This window comes from Prunus mume, linkage group LG5 (genome assembly GCF_029339155.1).
Source record: "Prunus mume cultivar Tortuosa linkage group LG5, ASM2933915v1, whole genome shotgun sequence".
Taxonomy (NCBI): Eukaryota; Viridiplantae; Streptophyta; class Magnoliopsida; order Rosales; family Rosaceae; genus Prunus; species Prunus mume.
In genome coordinates this window covers 11,427,424-11,440,518 of record NC_142702.1, presented here as the reverse complement: position 1 = coordinate 11,440,518, position 13,095 = coordinate 11,427,424, and the positions used below count along the sequence as shown (strand labels likewise).

The 13,095-nt window shown below is 35.0% G+C and overlaps 1 protein-coding gene across 1 annotated transcript in view; it reads right to left on the bottom strand.

Annotated features, from left to right (window-relative positions):
* Nucleotides 1-13,095, bottom strand: part of LOC148916917 (diphosphomevalonate decarboxylase MVD2, peroxisomal-like) — a 42,603-nt gene extending 29,508 nt beyond the window's left edge. Inside the window, exons 1-2 of the mRNA XM_089052321.1 lie at nt 13,079-13,095; nt 12,854-12,971 (exon numbers count right to left, since the gene is read on the bottom strand). Coding sequence (XP_088908447.1) covers nt 12,854-12,971; nt 13,079-13,095 — 135 coding nt within the window. The remainder of the gene's footprint in view (nt 1-12,853; nt 12,972-13,078) is intronic.

Here is a 13,095-nt window from a genome sequence, read left to right as displayed (position 1 = left end):
CTTGTGCTGACTTTTTTGTATGTCTTTGTTTTAGGATGAATTGCAAAAACAAGTGGCTGAAGGCAGTCTGAGTATAACTGGCAGTAATGATGTGTTGACCTTGGCTTTGGGTCCCGAGCATCCAGGGAGAGTAAGAGGGGTAGGTGCTGGGATTTCCCCTAGGCAATTCTTCAATTTACCTAGACCACAGAGGGTAAAGTTTGCTGATCAATTGAAGGAAAGTGTAAGAATTGTCCTTCAAGAAGAGACTAAGAAGATGGAAGCTAGAACCAAACAATTAGTAGAGGTGAGAGGAACATTTACTAAGTCGACTTTCCCACCTCATCCCCAATTTTGATCCAAGCATGCTTAAACCGAAAACTAGCCCCTCTCAAAACCAAGGTCTACAGCAAAGTCCCACAAATCCAATGTACGATAAAGCAAGCATTGCAGGGCTGAAGGAGATCCCAACATTTAGAGGATAATCTGCCAAAAATGGGGAACAGCAGGAAGAAACGGTAACATAACTGAACTTTGAATTCTCTGTTTTTTTTAACATTAGACGTCGTTATTATAAATAAACCCGTCGTTTTAAAACATACCACGACGATTTTATAAATAACCCGTCTGTTTATTTAAATATCACGTCGTATTTAGTTTACTTGTTTTACACGCCATTAGGCGTCGTACTTGTGGTTTTTAGACGACGGTTTTAGTCCTTAACGACGTAATATACAATTACCATGACGTTTATTATTTACCATCGTTTAATAATTTTAAGACGTCCATAATTCTTACATACCGTCTTAGGTTATGCCTTACCACGACGTTTTGGTTTAATTTTTTTACTCTCTGTACAATCTGTCTTATATATATATTTCTTTATTATTTAAAACAGAAATCTGGGGCTTTAGATAATCAAGATGAAGAGAAGAAAGAAGAAAATAAAGATGAACAGAAGATGGGAGAAACAAAAGATGAAGGGAAGAAGGAAGAAAAAAAAGAGAAAAAAGATGAAGGCCAAAAGGAAGACACAAATGATGAAGAGAAGAAAGAAGAAAAACAAGATGAAGAAAAGCATGACGAGGAGGTATATTCTCATAACTTTGCCTTTTAATTTGTTTTTCACATTTCAGACGTCGATATTTTTCTTTAAACCGTCGTTTGTTTTCACATTAGACGTCGGAATTTATTTTCTATGACGTAATAAATTATCTAAAACGACGGTATTTAATTACCGTCGTTTAAATTATAATCAGACGACGTTTTTTAATTTAAACCGTCGTTTTTAATGAATTACCACGTCATTTTATTTTGCTTTATTTCTTTAAACAGGGTAATGAAGTAGTTGATTATTCCAATGTGGAGGTGCCATCTTCCTTACAGTCCCTTTGTCGTTATGTGGAAACGACACTAAAGCCTCAGGAGAAGATCATGACCTTCAACATTGAGAAGGAGGTGTTTGGTGCAGATCGAAGTACCTTCGTCTTGCATGAAGATATTACACAGTTTGCAGGCATGGAAGAAATTGGGGCTACTGTGGTTGCAGTATATATGAGGTTTGTCCTAATCAAATATCAAACATTATATCATAAGACGTCGGTTGTTTAATTATTGCGTCGTTTTAAACCACTAACCACGTCGTTCTTTTTTTACCGTCGTGATAAATTAGTTATCACGTCTGTTTCTATTTCAGTTCGTCGTGTGAAATTGTATAATACGTCGTTTGTGTATAAATAACCGTCGTTTGTTTTATATATTTAGGTGCTTATATGATCTTTTGAGAGAAGCAAATATGTGCAGCATGGTTGGCTTTATCGACCTGCTCAAGTTAGTGCCAACGCTGGGTCACTAAGCGGCGGATCGCGTGTAGCGATCGATTCGAAAAAGCGGATGGTGAACAGATTTTCATGATGCCTTACAATCCAGGGTTAGTCTCTTTAAAAGGATTTTGTTTGTATGATTTTCACTAATTGACCACTTATAAAACTGTTTAACTAATTCTGTGTCGTTTGAAACATCTAACCACGTCGGTTATTTATTTATTGAGTCGTTTGAAACAACTAACCACGTCGGTAGTTAATTATCGTCGTGATAAATTTATAATGACGTCGATGATTAAGTTATTACGTCGTGTGAAACTATATAATACGTCGGTTTTTATAAATAAACGTCGTTTTCCCTCTAGTGTTGACTTTTATATTAACCGTCGTTTTTATTTTATTTTTGTGCAGCCGTCATTAGGTCTTGCTGATTGTGAGGTCAAAGAGGGAAACCGTCTATTTTCTGGATCCTCTACCGGAAATCGTGTGGTTGATGAGGAGGGCAAAAACATCGTGAAGCAGTGCTTTAAAAATTTATAATTCCCACATAGGCAGACCAGGCCGTAAAGCACCAATTTGGAAAACTCGCGGGCACACCAAAGCAACCCAAAGTTGTCGAATGCGGATATTATGTGATGCGCTTCATGAGGGACATCATCATGGATCCTTCCTTGGAGTTTGAGAAGAAGGTAAGAATAAAATTTTCAGAAACATTTTTGTGGTTTTTTGTATTATCAACGACGGTCATTTAAAATTACCGTCGTTGAATCGATAGACTACGTCGGTTATGAAAAAAGCGTCGTATGTCGAATTTCTTTTTATTTTGTAAAGCTTAATAATCATTGTTTATGGATTGCAGTTTGCCAAGGGAAAAGATCAAGCGCTATACCCCCAAGCAGCCATTGATGAAGTCAGGAAAGAATGGGCAGAGTTTGTTTGCCTTCATATGGATTAGAGGATTTTTGGAACACTCGATATTTTTATATGTACTAATTTTGTCTATAATATATAATGTACCAATTTTGTCTATAATATACATCCTTTTTTTTCCTGAAAATTTGCTGAGGTTTTCATCATATAAAAGAAAAAACAAATTGCGTAACCGACGTGTAATAACTTTCCAACGACATAATTATGTAAAAAACCGACGTAAAATGATATTTAGACGTGATGGGACGTACATAAGACGTCGTTTTGATGACAATTTTGCCATGGTTTCGCTTTTAAACGACGTCCTTTTGAACAAGTAAGTCATTTATTAGGGTTTAGGTTAATACCTTATAACGACGGTGATTAGGTCGTGGAATATGTATTTTACGTCGATGGTGAAACATCCGCCATGGTTTCTCTTTTAAACGACGTCCTTTTACATGTGAGTCGTTTATTATTATTTACAACGTCGTGGTTTGTTGTTGATATAAAAATATTTTATTATTTTTAATTCAAAATTTTAAAAATAAATTTAAAATAAATTCAAAAAATTCAACTTCAACTCCTATGAAGTCATTGATATATTTTCTTCCCCCTAAAACCCAAAAAATGCAGTTTGTGTAATAAAAGTTTAAAATGACCAACCTAAATAAAATTGTTTTGATGAGTCATAGCATCACTTATATAGTTTGATGGTTTAAGGTTTAGGGTTTGGGGATTAGGGTTGTTATTTATTAGGGTTTATGGTTAAAGTATAATTTTTGGGGTTTAGGGTTTATGTTTGTTATTTATTAGGATGTAAAACCATAAACAATTTTATAAAATTAAATTTTACAAATATATAATTTATGGTTTTAAAGTTTAGGGTATTACTTTTAACGACGGTGATTGAGTCGTGGAATATTGAGTTTACGTCGTACGGTGAAAAATACGACGTCGTTTCTCTTTTAAACGACGTTTTGTTTACACGTGAGTCGTTTATTATTATTTACAACGTCGTTAGTTACTTAACCCCGTCGTAGTTTGTTGTTGATATAAGAATATTTTATTATTTTTAATTCAAAATTTTAAAAATAAATTTAAAAAATTCAACTTCAACTCTTATGAAGTCATTGATATATTTTCTTCCCCCTAAAACCCAAAAAAATGCAGTTTGTGTAATAAAAGTTTAAAATGACCAACCTAAATAAAATTGTTTTGATGAGTCATAGCATCACTTATATAGTTTGATGGTTTAGGGTTTAGGGTTTGGGGATTAGGGTTGTTATTTATTAGGGTTTATGGTTAAAGTATAATTTTTGGGGTTTAGGGTTTATGTTTGTTATTTATTAGGATGTAAAACCATAAACAATTTTATAAAATTAAATTTTACAAATATATAATTTATGGTTTTAAAGTTTAGGGTATTACTTTTAACGACGGTGATTGAGTCGTGGAATTTTGAGTTTACGTCGTATGGTGAAAAATACGACGTCGTTTCTTTTAAACGACGTTTTGTTTACACGTGAGTCGTTTATTATTATACAACGTCGTTAGTTACTTAACCCCGCCGTGGTTTGTTGTTGATATAAGAATTTTTTATTATTTTTAATTCAAAATTTTAAAAATAAATTTAAAATAAATTCAAAAAATTCAACTTCAACTCCTATGAAGTCATTGATATATTTTCTTCCCCCTAAAACCCAAAAAAATGCAGTTTGTGTAATAAAAGTTTAAAATGACCAACCTAAATAAAATTGTTTTGATGAGTCATAGCATCACTTATATAGTTTGATGGTTTAGGGTTTAGGGTTTGGGGATTAGGGTTGTTATTTATTAGGGTTTATGGTTAAAGTATAATTTTTGGGGTTTAGGGTTTATGTTTGTTATTTATTAGGATGTAAAACCATAAACAATTTTATAAAATTAAATTTTACAAATATATAATTTATGGTTTTAAAGTTTAGGGTATTACTTTTAACGACGGTGATTGAGTCGTGGAATATTGAGTTTACGTCGTATGGTGAAAAATCCGACGTCGTTTCTCTTTTAAACGACATTTTGTTTACACGTGAGTCGTTTATTATTATTTACAACGTCGTTAGTTACTTAATCCCGACGTGGTTTTTCATAGTTTTAACGCCTTTTTTGATTTTGCGTGGTACATAGTTTTACCACGACGTCCTTAATGTAATAAGCATCATGTTTAATGTTAAATTTTAACGACGCGTGTTTTTTCGGTCGATGTTTTAAAAAGCGCGCTTTCTTAAAATATTCGCGGGATCTAAAATTTTCAGATTTGGCTCTTATTTTTATACTTCTAACCCTGAACCCTAAAATTTTCAGATTTCGCGCAACATAACATTTCGCTCTCTCACTTCATCTCTAATTCAAAGTTGGGCCAGGCTGTGTCAAATCCAATTTGGTCATAATCTATGAGCTCTGCCAACCTGTAAGTACAAACCCTCTCTTCCCCTTGTAAATTCATTGAATGATATATTACGTTATTTTGTTAAAGGGTTTTATGTATATGTTTTGCGATCTGTTAATAATGTTGTTGGAGGTATGGGTTCATGGATTTTCTGTTTAATGTTTTCTTGATCACTCTCTGTTATGTTGAATTGGGAATGGATTTCATTTTGTCGGATCTTTTAATCACTCTCTGTTATGTTGAATTGGGAATGGATTTATTGTTTTCATGCTTAGTATATGTTGGTTTCATGTATATGTTGGTTTCTTGCTTGGTTTCATGTCTATGTTGTGTTCTTAATAGGGTTTTGGGATCTTGAAAATAAACTGGATATCGACGCGTTTTCAGGCATCGACAGACGGTTTTTACTTTAAACCGTCGTTTTTATTACTATACACGCGGTGTTATTTAACTACCGTCGTGGTTATAATTAGACGACATAAAATCGTCGTCTATATATGTCAAATACGTCTGTTTTTGTTTAAAAACCGTCGTCTCATTGTATATTACTTGCTATTATACTTTATATAATCTGCTATAGTGATGGTCATTGCTTGTCTTTTCACTTTATTATATATAATAGGGTATAGTGTCGGAGATGGATAAGTCATGGATGCACTCGGATAGAAGATCGAAGGCATATGAGTTAGGGGTGGAAGCATTTTTGAACTTTTCTCAGTAGAAAATCTTCTAACTACCACACATATCCGTTGTCCATGTGTTAAATGTGTTAATTTGAAATTGTTTGGGGTTGGAATTATAAGGGATCACTTATACTTTAATGGAGTTGACCAAAGCTATAAGAATTGGACATTTCACGGAGAACCTTGGGAAGCAAACTACTAATGCTAGTAGAAATGTTGAAGAAGATGATGACCATAGTAGGTACAGTTTTGTGTCCGAAGAAATAGAGATGGATGATAATGATTTTGGTGATTTTGGATCTGATCCTTATGAGTTTGCCAATGTGATTGGGGATGGAGATCAACCATTGTACCCTGGTTGTAGAAAGTACACGAAGTTATCGGCATTAGTGAAGTTGTATAATTTGAAGGCAAAATATGGGATGAGTGATGTACTGTTTTACTGAATTATTGATACTTCAAGGCGATTTGCTTCCAGAAGGAAATACAATACCGGCCTCTATGTATGAGGCAAAAAGACTTTGTGTGCATTGGGCTGAGTTATGAGAAAATGCACGCATGCCCCAATGATTGCATCTTGTATAGGAAGGAGTATGAGGATTTAACTCATTGTCCTAATTGTGGTATCTCAAGGTGGAAGGAAGGCAAAGATTCAATCTTGAAAGAGGGTGTGCCAGCGAAGGTGGTGTGGTATTTTCCTCCAATTCCAAGGTTTAAAAGGATGTTTCGATCACATGAGACCGCTAAGAGTTTGACTTGGCATGCTGCTAGAAAATCAATTGTGGTTATATGTCTCATCCAGTAGATTCCCGTCTTGGAAACTTCTTGATGATAAATGGCGAGTTTGGTAATGAGCCGAGAAACTTGAGATTGGCTCTGTCATCTGATGGATTCAATCCCCACAGTTCTCTAAGTAGCAGATATAGTTGCTGGCCAGATTATCTTAGTTACATATAATCTCCCTCCATGGCTGTGCATGAAACGAAAGTTCATGATGTTGACCTTATTGATTTCGGTCCTAAACAACCGGAAATGATATAGACGTCTACTTGGAGTCTTTGATTGATGATTTAAAATCTTTGTGGGATGGGATTGGAGGAGTGTATGATGCACATAATGGAGAATACTTTACACTCAGAGCTGCATTAATGTGGACAATTAATGATTTCCCCGCCTATGGAAACTTATCTGGTTGTGTTGTTAAAGGATATAAAGCTTGTCCAATATGCGGCGATGATACACCTAGTCATAGGTTGAAAAATGGCCACAAAATTTGTTACATTGGGCATAGAAAATGGTTACCGATCAATCATCCATATAGGAGGCAACGTGCAGCTTTTAATGGGAAACTGAATATGGCACGCCTCCTGAGCCATTAACCTAAGAAGAAGTGCTGCATATGGTTGAACATGGTGACAGAGTTTGTTGGAAGAAGAAATCAATATTCTTTGATCTCGAGTATTGGAAATACCTTCCTGTGAGGCATGTCCTAGATGTTATGCACATTGAGAAGAATGTTTGCGATAGTATCATTGGTACATTGCTGGAGATCCCTGGAAAAAATAAAGATGGGATTGCTCCTCGATTAGATTTATTGAACATGGGGGTCAAAACTGATTTGCAACCCGAGTATGGAGAAAGACGTACTCGTTTGCCTCCCGGGCCTTGGAATTTGTCAAGAGCAGAGAAGAGAGAGGTTTGCAATTCTTTCTATGGTATGAAGGTCCCTGAAGGTTATTCTTCAAATATAAAAAATCTTGTATCTTTACAAGATTCAAGACTTCTTGGCCTTAAATCACATGATTGTCATACCTTAATGCAACAATTGCTCCCTGTGGCAATTCGTTCTGTTTTGGAGAAGCCTGCAAGGTATGCAATAACTCGTTTGTGCTTCTTCTTCAATGCTATATGTGCAAAGACTGTTGATGTTTCCAAGCTAGATAAGTTGGAAGAAGATGTAGTAGTTACTTTGTGTTTGCTTGAGAAGTACTTTCCCCCTTCATTCTTTGATATCATGGTTCATCTAGTAGTACATCTTGTCAGAGAAGTTCGTCTGTGTGGGCCAGTATATTTTAGATGGATGTATCCGTTTGAAAGATATATGAAAGTGCTAAAGGGGTATGTTCAGAATCGTACTCGTCCCGAAGGTTGCATTGCTGAGCGGTATATAGCTGAAGAAGCTGTAGAGTTTTGTACCGAGCATTTATCGATGTTAAATGTACAGTTGGAGTGCCTTCAAGCCAAAAGATAGGAGTTTCAAAGCCATTATCAGGTTGCAGTGAGCGTAGTTGATCGGGACCTGTTGAACCAAGCACATCTATATGTCTTGGAGAATACGGAGGAAGTCCTACCTTATATCGAGTACGTATGAGTTTTATTCTTTAAGTTTCCATTTTAAATTATTTCTTATGTTTATCTTATATGTTTGGGACCGTAATACTTGAATTTTGTGTGTCATGTAGGCAACATATGATCCACATCCAGACCGCTTATCCAAAATTTAGAAAGAGAACAAAGTGGCTGCAGGATAAGCACAATAGCACTTTCATTCAATGGCTACGCTTCAAGGTATATGTTATTGAATAACATATTGGACTTTTAATTTTCTTCTTTCTATGTTAGATTGAATTAAGTTATGATTAATTTGCAGGTTCAAAGTGAACTTAATGAGGAAGACAATCATGGCGTATCAGAAAATTTAAGGTGGCTAGCAGCTGGTCCAAACATGGCAGTGCCATTATATAGGAGCTATCTCATTAAAGGTATTAAATTCAACATCAAGGCACAAGATGATGTGCGGACAACTCAAAATAGTGGAGTTTATTTACTTGCACATACTATGCAAGTTGCTAGTGCCAAGGATAAAAACCCAATTCTCTCAAATATGGGTTTCTATGGTGTCATTCAAGAAATTTGGGACCTTGACTACCAAAAGTTTACAATCTCAGTCTTTAGGTGTGATTGGATTGATAATACTTCTGGTCTTGTAGTGGACGAACTTGGATTTACCCTTGTAGATTTGAGTAAAATTGGACATAGGAATGACCAATTTGTTTTGGCTTCTCAAGTCAAACAAGTATTTTTATTGTGACCCGATGCATCGTGGTTGGTCGGTAGTGTTATCAATGCCTAATAGAGAATATAATGATGTTATTGGTGATGATGTCTTAGGTGATGTGAGAATTGAGTGTGAGCCATTTACGGGGATGCCAAATGTTGACACATTTGATGAAGTGGTGGTTGAGTTAGGGAGTCAAAATATTCGAGATGGGTGTGAAGATATATGGGTTGAATGATGCTTTTAATTGGCAGTGTATGACATTAATTTTGTAATATATTGTAATGTGATTTCTTCACTTTCATTATACAGGTTTTGGCCACAAAACAATCAGTACAAAAATTACTGGTTCCAGATTACAAAACACGACGGTTTTGATAAAAATGTGAAAAACAAACGTCTGTTCTAATAAATAACGACGTTTTGGAGCATTCAACGACCGCAATATATTTACCGACGTCTTAAAGCAAAGTAACAATGAAGAACCACGATGCTATTGTGAAACAGTAATCCAGGATAACACGTCGGACAAGCATAAAGAACCGCCATGTAATTCAAAATAACACGACTCAATCCCATAACACCGACGTCTAAAAGGCGAGAACTTTAACCTGAACGTTACAAAAGACGACGTCGTCATGAATTTACCACGTCGCATGTTCTTTCATAAACGAAGTGGAAAAGGATGAATTCACGACGGTATTTGAAGTCCATTAAATTTGTCGACGTTAAGATTTATGAATTAGACGACGTTAATTTTTTTAATGAAGACGTATAAATTATTAAACACGACGGTCTTTTTCATGGTACCGACGTTGTATATAGACGACAACGTCGTCCTTATAAATTACTGTGTCGTAATTAATGACCCCATCATTTTTTCCACGTCGTTTATTTTCAAAATATGACGTATAAATTCTGTAATACGGCTCTCATTTATTTGGAACCGACGTTGTTTATTCATTTCAACGTCGTCTAAGTAAATACATACGTCGTAATTAATGAACCTGACATCTATTTCCACGTCATAATTCGTAGAAAAATCGAAGTGGAAAATATATTTTACGACGGTATTTGAAGTCCATTAAACTTGTCGACGTTAAGATATATGAATTAGACGACGTCAATTTTTTAAATGAAGACGTATAAATTATTAAAGACGACAGTCTTTTTAATGGTGACGACGTTGTATATAGACTACAACGTCGTCATTATAAATTACTGTGTCGTAATTAATGACACCATCTTTTTTCACGTCGTTTATTTTCAAAATATGACGTATAAATTCTGTAATACGGCTCTCATTTATTTGGAACCGACGTTATTTATCAAATTCAACGTCGTCTCTGTAAATATATGCGTCGTAAGTAATGACCCTGACATCTATTTCCACGTCATAATTCATAAAAAAATCGAAGTGGAAAATTTATTTTATGACGGTTGTGGGAAATGTTGTGACGTAGTAGGTTTCAATAACGTTGTCTATTATGATTGTAAAGACGTCGTATTTATATTTGTCATCTGTTTCCTTTTTAACGACGCTTTTTTGTTGGAGTTGGTCGTCTATTTTCATCCTCGATTTTTTTATGTCTTTTTGCAGCACAAAGCGTCGGTTTTTATTTTTGATGAGCGTGTTTTGTTTTAACAACGACGGTTATTCACCGTCGTGGTTTTGTTATGGAAAAGATGTCGGTGGATTCCACGACCATTTGAAAACAGAATACACGACGGTGAATTCCGTCGTGGTTTTCCTTTTGTAGTAGTAGTGTGTTGACGCAGAAAAATGGTTCGACACTTTCCCGCGCAACTTAGTGATGTTGGATCTTCGGTATGCTCCGAGCCTCGGTAGAGCGCGTGTTCTGCAAGATAACAAATACTCGGTAAGACCTAGGGCACCGGTGTGGTACCGGCCGAAGGCTCTCCGATGCTTAAGTAAGTACGGATTTAGTAAAGTTGAACTACAGATCAATAGGCATAAGTTCTGATTACCTCCAATTTGGGATAGTTGTCCTTTTTTATAGACCTTGGGAGGTGTGCATTTTGTTTGGAATTTTGGTGGGACTGTGGACACCAATTGTGGGACTGCCACGTGTCCCAGAGGAGGAGGTTGCCCTAATCGTGGGATCGGTAGGTGGGTGCCAAGGCTCTGATAGCTCAATTTTGTCCACGTGTCTGATTCTCATTGGCTGTTCATTTTGGTATAAACATATCGTACAAATTACAATAACTAATTTGAGTATGACAATTGCACGTTATTTAGAACATGCTCAACTTTCTTGAAGACATTGGTGTGCCACTACTTAACTAAAAAAATTAGGCATTTGAGTTCATTAAAGGATAAAATAGATGTTATCATGATTATTTAAAATTGAAATGCAAATCCCTGGTGCTGGTTGTGAGGGTAACCAAGTCAATCTCCCCCTAAACTTTTTTTAACCAAATAAAATAAAATTGAAATGTGAATTACTAGATTTTTTTGGTTAGCATTTACAATATAATAAGATTATTTTTCACTATAACTCTAATGCATGATTACTGAAGTAAACACAAAAATTCTCCATAATTGGAATTCAATTTCTGATTCGAATTCCAATTCCTGATTAGCAAATACACCATAAATAACCAACCATAATCTTTGCAATAATGTCCAATTTTCAAACCAAAGCCACTAATTACATACAAAAGGGCAATTGCATGCATGCAGGTAACCACTTCACATATGCAATTACTCTATCTCTATTTGGTAATTGCAAAGCACCCCTTTTTGCATGCAATTGCTAAACAGTGAGGTGGATTTGAAATTTAAATATGCAATTGCCAATTTGCTCAACAACGTTTGGATTGTTAGTATGCAATTATCAAAATGAAGAATTACAAATAAAATCCTTTTTCCTTAAACTTGTAATGAAAATCCTTTTCATTGTAAATTACGATATTACAAGTTTATGAATACACTTTATAAGTTTATGGAATGTTAACGTCCAAAAGATTGTAAAAAGGTCCTTAATATTGTAAACCATTGTGTTTACAAGAATAAGGACCACATTTACTTCTCCAAGGTCCACATTTACCATAAAGTTGTAAGGGAGATCATTCTATTATAAATTAGGGTACTACAAGATTATGAATTAGGAATAATCTTAAACTTGTAATCATGGTGCAAAAAATTATAAATGATAATCCAAATGTTGTAAGCTACGAGATTAAGGATCCACTTTACAAGTTTATGGAACTCTTACGTCCAAACTATTGTAATACAACTCTTTAATGTTGTAAACAATTGTGCTTACAAGGACCAAGTTTACATCCTAGGGTCCACTTTTTCCTTAAACTTGTAATGAATATCTTTTCTATTGTAAATTACGATATTACAAGTTTATAAAAACACTTTATAAGTTATGGAACGTTAACGTCCAAAACATTATAAAAGACGTCCTTAAGAGCATCCACAGTGGGGGTGTAAATGTGATTTTTGCTCCGATGGGAAACATGTAAATCTAAAGATGTATAATTGATTTTGCTCACTTTTGCCCACTTTTTCTCACTTTTTCTCATGTAGGCCCCACCTGCAATAGATGTAAAAAAAGGATGTACATGTGCATCTAAATTTGCATCTCACGATTGTTATGCAATTTACAATCGTTTACACTTCCCCATTGCAGGTGATTCTGATCACAAATAGTGTATATTTAACATACACCTCATTATACAACCCCCCATTGGAGATGCTCTAATATTGTAAACCCTTGTGTTTACAAGACTAAGAACCACATTTACTTCTCCAAGGTTTACACTTACCTTAACATTGTAAGGGAGATCATTTCTAATGTAAATTATAGTACTATTACAAGATTATGGATTATAAATAACCTTAAACTTGTAATGATGGTGCTAAAACTCATAAATGGGAACCCAAATCTAATAATCTACGAAATTAAGGATCCATTTTCCAAGTTTATGGAACGCTTACGTCCAAAATATTGTAATTGGAGTCCTTAATGTTGTAAACCGTTGCGTTTACAGGAATAAGAACCAAATTTCCATCTCCAAGGTCCACAATTGCCTTAACCCTGTAATGGAGCTCCTTTCTATTGTAAATTACGATATTACAATTTTATGTATACACTTTACAAGTGTATGGAAGATTGAGGTCCAAAATATTGTAAATGGGGTCTTTAATAAGTTCCACAATTACTTCTCCAAGGTCCACAT